General features: G+C 42.2%; 1 protein-coding gene across 1 annotated transcript; it reads left to right on the top strand.

Annotated features, from left to right (window-relative positions):
• Positions 1 to 136: 136 nt before the first annotated feature.
• Positions 137 to 874, top strand: LOC127138007 (uncharacterized). The gene has a single exon (XM_051064414.1). It carries the CDS (start codon positions 137 to 139, stop codon positions 872 to 874), a length of 738 nt encoding a protein of 245 aa, XP_050920371.1.
• Positions 875 to 9995: the final 9121 nt, after the last annotated feature.

Here is a 9995-nt window from a genome sequence, read left to right as displayed (position 1 = left end):
CTTTCTCTCATCCAGAAACAGCAAACTGACTTCTCAACACCGGTACAACACCCACAGCAAACAGAAAACACTCATGGATCAGCTTGAACAAAACCAGAGCGCTCTGAGGGAGGAAATGTTCGGTATGCGCGCCCAGATGGGGCAACTGATGGAGACTCTCCAAGCTGTGGCCAGGGGCCAAGAAGTCATCACTAGGAGTCATGAGGAACTCCGCTTGGCCAACCAGAGAGTTGCCGCTAATACTCCTATACCTCCACCTGGCAACCCTCCAGTCCAGATCCCTATGGGACCACCAGGAGGTGCACCCCCGCTTGGAGGAGGGGGTCCAGTGAACCCAAGTCCTGTCGTTCCCCCCGGTTTCGAGGTGGACGAGCAAAATGATGCCTTCTACAACCCCAGGGAAGAATCAGTCTATGATGCTTTTGGACCAACCAGTGCTGAAATTGACAGAAAGTTTCGGGCCATAGAGGAGAAAATGAAGGCCATGGAGGGACCCAGTACCTTCGGCTTGGATGCTGCTGAAATGTGTTTGGTGCCGGACGTGCAAATACCCGCCAAATTCAAGGTGCCTACCTTCGAAAAGTATCAAGGGGTCACCTGTCCCAGGACGCACATCCGAGCATACTGTAGGAAGATGGCTGCGTACTCAAGAGATGAAAAGCTACTCATGCATTTCTTCCAAGACAGCCTAAGTGGGGCTTCATTGGAATGGTACATACAACTGGAGAGTACAACCATCCGGACATGGAAGGATCTGGCTGAGGCATTCTTAAAACACTACCAGTACAACACGGATATGGCTCCGAATCGGACCCAACTCCAAAGCTTAACACAGAAATCTGAGGAATCTTTCAAGGAATACGCCCAGCGTTGAAGAGAGCTGGCGGCTAGGGCTCAACCTCCACTCTTGTTGTGAGAGCTTCATCACTCGAAGCTCTAACTAAACCACCACCGGAATACTCAGAGTTCGACGGTTACTACCTCTCCCACGCTTCAGAAATGCGCTCAAAAGTGGATCGGAAGCATACCCGTGATCTCCGTCATCATCTCCACTACCACCGGAGGCTTCGAAGCTCGCAGATCGTTATCGCTCACGCGCTTCCAGCTTGCTCCAACACTGTGAGAAGAGGGAGAGAGGCGCTCAGAAGTTATGCTTGTATTCGCCATCATCGTCGCCACCTCCGCCGTCGTCTTCGACAGGTAGCTCTTAATCCTTGTGCTTACACTTTGATCCCTTTGCTACGATAATGTATTGGATTGTGGATGATGATTATCTGTCACCGTTGCGTAATCGTGTATGAGTTTCTGGTAGAATCTCCATATGAGAACTGAGAGCATTTCTGCTTGTGAATAAGCGCGTTTGCATAAACGCTTCTCTGTTTATTTTTCATTTTCGTTACTTGCTTCCAATGGATACAGTATAGTGGATTGGTTATGGACCAAGCAATGCTGCAATGCGTTTCACTATCCACACCTCCAGGCCTTGGATCTGAGGCTGTTGGGCCTCCTGGTGCAAAGCCCAATCAATTCTGCTTAGAGAGGCCTGGCTTTGTTAATTTGGATTTAGTTACATTAATTGGATGTTAATCTTGTTGCTAAGACAGTATTTTGTTAATTAGAATTGGTTTAATAATTTTTTAGAGTTAATTTGATAATTGTCTTAGATTTATAATGTGCTAATTGGTTAGAGTTTTATTTGATTTTATTTTTGATAATTGTTTTGAATTTTAGAATTTTAATTGACTTTGAGTTTATGATAATAGTGTGGTTTATGTGGATATTAGAATTTGATGTAGATTTTGATATTGATATTGAACATTATATTAACTTTGATTAACCTTATAACAATTAACTCTAACATTTAATTTCCGCCCTCTAACATCTAATTCTTTACAATTCCGCTTCTAATTCCTTTAATTTTTCGTATTTTAATTTTCGTTCCTAACCTTTAACTTTGGTCATTTACTTTATGCATCTTTATTTTTATTTTTACTTTTTTTTTACATTTGTGCATCCATATTCCATCATATTCACTTCATTCTAAAATGAATCTAAAAATGGTCAAGACTTTAAAAAATGAAAGAGGATAACAATTTCCCAAGCATGGAGAGAACTTTGGACAATGGACTTAGAGACTCATTAGGACCCTTTGCAAAAAGAGACTTTGGACAAATGTGATCTACCATGGAAGAATGCAAGTATCAAAGAAGAATTTGTAATATCAATTGTAATAGTTTGCATGCTTAGAACACAATTGCACACACAAGGCTTTCTCTTGGGCTACCTGACAAGGAGACCTTTTATTTCCGCACTCCCTTGTACTTTACATGTACCCCCCTCCCCATTCCGATGTACGCATTTACTCGCTTTCTTTTATTGTTTGATTAGATACCCCTTAGGCATTAGGAACGCACACCATTTCGAAATCAATAATCCAACCTTGATCCAACGTCAAGTGGTCCCTTTTCCAAATCAATAAACAAACCCTTGATCCAACGTCAAGCGGTCATTTTCTAAACCAAACTCAAAAATACAATAAATGGCGATTAGGATCGTACGCCACGAGCCTTAAGCGATAAAGAAGGGATGAGACTGGAGCTCTCCTACACTCATCCTGAATGCTTCGAACACAAGACGTTCGGCTTGACCGTTTGAGGTATTCACCTTTATCCATAGTCTTTAGTGCGATTTGAAATCAATAACACTTTCTTCAAAACTTAAAAACAACTCAACACATTCAAACCTTTTGTTTGAGCATTAGGGCGACACCATTCGAAAACCCTTCTTCGAATGTAATAAAATCAACGAAACAAACACAAACAAATTTCAAAACCATGAACTACGAAAGCTCTGATTTCTCACTTCAACAAGTGGGCATACGTAGGCACGAGGATCCCAATCCTTGGCGAGCACACTAATTTAAAATCTACCTCCATCTCCGTAAACCTTTGGCAAGCAAACATTCGATAAACAACACACGTAAGCGCAAACATCCTAGATGGTTCCCATGGAATACCATGGATGTGGGGGGTGCTAATACCTTCCCCTTGCATAACCGACTTCCGAACCTGTTCGTGGTTGCGATGACCATACTTTGGGGTTTTCTCGATATTTTCCCTTTCCTTTGGAATAAATAAAAACCGATGGCGACTCTGTATTTTTCGCGTAGCGACAATTCTCACTCACTTGCAGGTTGTGATGTGAAGCACTTTGACAAGAGATCCCCGCAGAGTCCGATCAGGGGCAAGGGATAGAAGAACGGTCAAAAGACGGTGAAAGTCGCGCGACTATCCTAGAAGGTAATCAAGAAGACTCTTCAAAAGTCTGAGGACTAGAGAGTTGGCCCGAATCTGAGGAGATCGACTGTCTCGAAGCCTAGAGATGCCGAGAATACAAGGAGATGAATCAGAAGAGACCAGATGAGACTGGGAGCTCTCAAAAGTGGAAAGTTTACACTGTGGTTGGATGGTGAATGCCAGTGTTCGACGAATCGACGGGCGTTCCGTGTTAAATAGGCCGTATCTCCCCAGCGGGTTCGAGGTCGTTATTTCCCCAGCGGATTCGAGAGCGGTGGTTTCCTCAGCCACCAGGCCTGAGCTTGGTTATCTTCCCCAGCAGGGTTGAGAATGTAATCCCTGTCGCATCCTGCGAAAAACAACCGGCAGGACTCAAATAAAAAAACAACACAGAGCCGCCACTGCGCGTTATTTATCCCAAGATAGGGAAAGGAAACGCTCAGAGAAACCTGGAAAGGAAATGGTCTCGCGACCAAAGAGAAAGGGTAAGGGAGTCGGTTACGCAAGGGGAAGGTATTAGCACCCCTCACGTCCGTTGTACTCGACGGGATCCACGTTCTAAAAGAAAGAAAAGGTTGCTTAAAACATCACACACACACAGGGAACGCAGGTGGGGTTAAGAGAAGGGAGCTCGATAGGACATCGCATCCTATGCCTACATATCTCGTCTGGAACGAGAATCAGAGCCACTGTAGTTCGGCTTACGCACGCCAAACAACACAAAACACACAAACAGATGGCAAACATGGAGCCCGACAACCACTCGATGGAATTACGTCAGCATCCGAACCAAAACACGCACAAAACGGCAAACGTGGAGCCCGACTGCCAATCAATGGACTTACGTCAGCATCCAAGCCAAACACACAATCAGATAACAAGCAAACACACACAAAAAAAAGAAAAGTGCCCGGAGAGGTCTCGCACGACCCCCTGCCTACATACCTCGTCTGGAACGAGGATCAGGGCGATGTAGTTCCCCCCAAAGGGGAAGAAAATCTAGCCAGAAACCGAGGGAAGACACACTACCAGGGAGCTGGACTCGAGCCTAGTGTTGTCATGCATCATTACCCTACGTTCAGGTTTCTACCTACTTGCACAACTGCAAGCTAATCCTATCCAGGAAGAAAGCAAGCATACAAGCATACAGATCAAAACAAGCATTTCAAACAAATATTCACATAGCACACACTATAACCAATGGGTTTGACTGCCTAGGCAAGTCATCTGTACAAGGGTATATTCGCTCTTAACCTTGCCATTACGAGGCTAAGGTGAAGCAGATAAAAGGTGAGTGAAGATTAGACTTCACAGCTCTTATCCCTGTCCAGGGAGAGCTTCAGACAAAGGAGCGTGGGTCCATAATGGAGGGACCCTTCTACGCTCAAAGACTCTAACTCGATTGTGCAACAGCACAAGATCTTGGGTTTGTGTCCCAATGCATCAACACACAGACGTGTGAGCAGAGGGACGACTCACAGAATAGTGGGGGATAGATTGCATATCCCTTGGCTTCCACCAATTGCCTCATAGAGGACTTCACCTGCTTAGGCACAATATTAAACAATCACAAACATCGCCTCTTAAGGAGGACTTCAGACAGTTTGCCCGGCCAAATAACAGGCCGGGTCTTCCAGACTACATGAAGATTAGAAGTCCTACCTCAAGTGGTTTAAAAACCAAGCAGCAGCAAGCAAGTTCTTAAAGAACTGTAAGCGACTAAATGTACCTGAAATCAATCAAGTATCATCAGTACTCAGACAAACAGCAATAAACAGCAAATGTTAATCAGTCAGACTATACAAACAACACAATCACATAAATGCAAGATACAAGCTCAAGCTCAAGCTTCACAACCTACAAAACAAATTCATGTTAGTTCAAAACATCCAACAATCTCAATTTTATTGACTTGAAGCATTCTCCTTAAGCATCATGCATTTCATCCTGAAAAGTCAATCCAAATGTGAGAAACTAGACCACTAGGCCAAGCCTAGGGTCCAAAAGTGAGAAAAAAATCAAAACAGCGAACAATTCTCAACCAAAACCAAATTAATGCAAATAGAAAGCAAAAGCAATTGATCCCATACTCACATCATTCATCATATTCATTTCATGACCAAAACATCACAAACTAGGTCAAATGCAACATCCAATGTCCAAACAGAATGAATTCCATCAAAAGCATACCAAAATAATTCCAAAAATCCTCAAATAATTCACATCTAAACAGGACATATTCAATGTATAGCATGTCAATTTTCAGCTCAATTGGACAAAAGGAACTAGGTCAATGAAAATCAAGAAATCCAGCCAAGATTATTCAAGCCAATTCAAGGTATCAACACATACATTCACTTCAAAAATTCATAACAGAGTGAGAACAATTAAGAAATGAATGGGACCAAAACAGTGATGTTCTATAATGTGTCTACAATCAGCACACCAAATTTCACATTTATCCAAAACCAGATGAGGATTTCACACAAGATATACAAACATGTGTCCTATAAACTTGCACATTTAACCAACAGAGATGAAAAATATCAATCAAATTGAAAATGCCACATAAAAATCCAGAAAAATTCACATAGCATCTCAACATATCCATAAACATCCATGTAAAATTTCAACTCAATCCAGCAATCATAGGCTAGGCAAATAATTTCATGAAGTTGCCCTAGTTAGGTGTGACACAAATTGTCACACCTAAGTTCAAAAAATCATATCTTACTCCACAGGTATCCAAAAATCACAAACTTTATATGTAAATCACCAGCAACATGTCTAGAATAAGCTCAAAAAATTTCAGACATTTCTTTTATGGTATGAGCATTTCACAATGAAAATGGCAAAACATGCAAAAATATGACACAAGTCAAAGTTCCCTAAGCCAAATCAACATTTCATCATGCACAACTTGTAAAATCATGTCCATAAAAAACTAGAGGGAATTTGGGATCTAACAAAAAAATCCTCATATTTTTCTGACTTATAATTATTTTTTTATGAATTTTCTAAGTTTTAAATGAATTGTTAATAATTATTTAAATGTTTTAATTTAATTAAATGGAAATATTGACATCAGTGGCACGTTCGTAAATATCTCGTTCCAGGCCAAAACGACAGCGCATGGTTTTAATGGGTTGGCAGCGCGTGATTGGTTCTCCTGGGCGGTAAACAACATTCGAATTGGCTAGGCAAAAACAATGGATCAAACAATGTAAATTTCCAGATTTCTTCACCTTCATCAACGTATTTTTCCAGAATTATCAAGAACACAAGAACATCAAACCCTAACCAAAATCTACAAACTCATATCTGTTAGAAAGGTCTCATCTCCAGGAACACGGATATGCAAATGATTTCGTCTAATTCTTCCTATATTTCACGAATCGAGCACTTTAGGTTTTGGTATCAAAGCTTCTAATCACAATATCTCTCTCTATGTTTCATCATTCCAAAAACTAAACATATCACAACGATCTACATCGAACACTCTTTCAAACGCCTATAACAATTGACAAAATCGTGAGATTCGAAATCTCACCTTAATTGGAAGGCAGTGATGATTCGTGTGTTCTTTGCGCTTCTTGATCCAAAACAGGTGAAGCACCAAGCTCAGGAAGATGACTGGAGGTGTTAGGTTCAATTGAAATCGCTTCTAGTGGAAGGAATCTTCAAAAGCCACTGATGAGCATAATTGGAACAGTCACGATTGGTGAAGATCTTGATGTTGCCTTGCCAAAACAGTTGAGGTAGAAGATGAATAGAGATTGAAGCAACAAAAATCACACGATTTGATGGAGAATTGGAAGAGATTTTTGGATTTTTGCTCTTGAATGTTCTTGAGCTTTCTTGAGAATTTGGAGGGAAAAGTTTGCAATTTCTGGTGAATTGTGATTGTGATCAGAGTTTGTTATGATTAGGCTTATATATCTCCAATTAATCAGCTCTTAATCCTCCAATTAACAAAATGCAATGTAATTAGCAAAGTGTCATTTACTTAAGCAAGGGCAAAATGGTCTTTTCCTATGGACTCTGTGACAGCTCATTGACAGCTCACACACTCTCAAAATGACATGTGTGAGCTGTTGCAACTTGTCCCATGGTCATTGGTTGAATATTTTGCAATTTCACTATGTCATGGCACTTTATGCATTTTTCAAGTGGAATTCAAAAGTGAGTTGACCAAATATGAGACCTTGGCATGTTGTGACCATTCAAACAATTTTCAAATTGCATTTGTGAGGTGTTGCAAAAATCCCCATTCCAAAATTCTCATTATTTCTCAAGTTGGACCATTTTGCCCCTGGATTTTTAACTGTACACTTGAAATTTGACTTTTTGCATTGACCATTTTTGATGAATTCCAATTATGCACCATGAAAGTACATGTCAAATGGAGTTTGTGCATAAAAAGATCACTCAATTTGGACACTCCATGTGATAGTTATGCCCCTCTGATTATGGGTCATTTTTGAAATTGAATGGACCATAACTTGCCAACCATACATGGGAAATTCAAGTTCTTGGACTTTTCGGAAAGGTGAGAACAAGATCTACCACTTTCATGTTGAACAAGTTTTCATTTGAAGCTTCCTTGGACATGTAATATTGAGGTCAAAAACTTTCCATTTTTGGAAACTTCCATTACAAGTCACTTTCTATTTTTGGCAGTTTTTGTTCTGACTTGATTTTCTTCATTATTAAGCTTTGACATGTCAAATAACACTTGTTCCAACATGAATGAAGTGTATCCAACTCTCTCCCACCTCCAAATCCATTAAATCAAGCACAGTTGACCACAGTTGACTTTTTCAACTGATAGATGAATTTGGCAATGCACTGATCCATCTGAGCCCCAATCTTCTGATGAAATGGCTCAAGGGTGAAACCCTAGCCTCAATAATCTCAATAAAACCATGGGATGATCCCCATATACATCATAGACCCCATCTCCTGATCATGCCCTGATTGGCCCAATGCACCTGATTAGGGTTGACCAGTGGTCAAAACCCTAATCTCAAAGAATGCGCTTCAACACTTGATGATATCAAACCATGATGATGATGATGAATCACTTCAATCAAGATGTAGACCAATCTCCTTGAGAATCACAAAACCCTAATTTGGACCTCCACATCCTCAGATGATTAATGACCAGTCCAATGAAACCCCAGCATGCACATGACCTCTTCATCTCCTGATCAAGACTTGTGAGGATGACTTGCACAATGTAACCACATGATATGCAATATGCAATGCCTAATGACCTAAAAATGATATGCAATATGTTATGCTAGTCCCAAGAGAGGAGGGCAAATTTTGAGGTGTTACAATCCCCAGCAGGGTCGAGAAGAGTATTTCCCCAGCAAGTCTGAGGACTGTTAGTTCCCCATAGGGCCTGAAGGTTGCTATTTCCCCAGCGGAGGTATCAGTAGGTAGATTGTTCCTCAGCATTCCCAGTAGGGTTGAGAATATTTATCCCTCAGCAGCCAAGTCTGAAGGCTGCTATTTCCCCAGCGGAGGTGTGCATTGGTAGTTTTTCTTCCCCCAGCGAAGTCCCCAAGTGGATCGGGTTCAGTGGAGGTCGTCCCCTGTGAGGATTATCCTTTCCCCAGCAGCAGTGTTATTCCCCAGCAGGGTGAAACTCGGAGTGATATGGAGTTCCTCAACGGAGTTCCTCGAGCTCCCCAGTAGAGTGGCTCGTGCCGTCCCCGGAGGGGGATATGTTTTTATGCATTCATCGTTTAGATAAGCACATCATATTGCATCATTAATTGCGTAGCATTTCCATGAGTATGGAACATTACGCTATAAAATTCATGCATCAGCATTGCAAGCATAAACTAGCCCTAAGCCGTGGTTACCGTTCGAGAATTGGTTGAGCTGGTCGGTGATGTTATTCTTAGGAGTTTAGCATCGCGACGTTGGGTCGATTTCAGAGTTGGTTTCCCCAGCATGGTCGAGAGGTTGGTGTTTTCCCAACAAGTGACTCCCTAGTTGAGTGGGTTTCTATGCCGTTTCGAGAATGACAGATCAGTAAGCGTCCCCAGCAGCAGTGCTACTCCCCGCAGAGTTGGAAGATTGAATCGGGAATTGCGTGCAAAGTGATCATTCGCTTTTCCAGCAGGAGTTTTCCTCCCTTGCATCTTGCAGATTGGATCATATCCCCAGCAGGTGTGGGTCGTTTTTCAACATCTGTATGGCACATTTGCTGCAGTTGCTCTTGGTAGCATTCAGGATTGGCAATCCCCAGAGAGGTTTATTTCCTCACCCGTCCGCGAAAGGAAAGCGTGACTCCCCAGTGTAGTCCCTGGCAAGTGTCTGCCTTGTTTGACATATGTAGATGTCATCCTTACGATGCCAGTAGGTGTCGTGTTGATCCCCGTGTGGGTCTCCTTTCTTTTGGTGTCAGTAGACATCATCTTTCGATGTCCGTAACATCGAGTCTCTTCCCATTCGTCCGTTGGCGTCTGGTCGTGGTTTCTCTTCCCATTCGTCCGTTGGCGTCTGGTCGTGGTTTCTCTTTCCCATTCGTCCGTTGGCGTATGGTCGTGGTTTCTTTCTCCCATTCATCCGTTGATGTCTGGTCGAGTTCCTTCCCATTCGTCCGTTGGCGTCTGGTTGTGGTTTCTTTCTCCCTTTCATCCGTTGATGTCTGGTCGAGTTCCTTCCCATTCGTCCGTTGGCGTC

Source organism: Lathyrus oleraceus, chromosome 4 (assembly GCF_024323335.1).
Source record: "Lathyrus oleraceus cultivar Zhongwan6 chromosome 4, CAAS_Psat_ZW6_1.0, whole genome shotgun sequence".
Classification (NCBI taxonomy): Eukaryota; Viridiplantae; Streptophyta; class Magnoliopsida; order Fabales; family Fabaceae; genus Lathyrus; species Lathyrus oleraceus.
This window is presented reverse-complemented; position numbering and strand designations above follow the sequence as displayed.

Excerpts from the sequence above, each read along its gene's own strand:
- LOC127138007 (XM_051064414.1), top strand. The coding sequence starts at position 137 with ATGGGGCAACTGATGGAGACTCTCCAAGCTGTGGCCAGGGGCCAAGAA.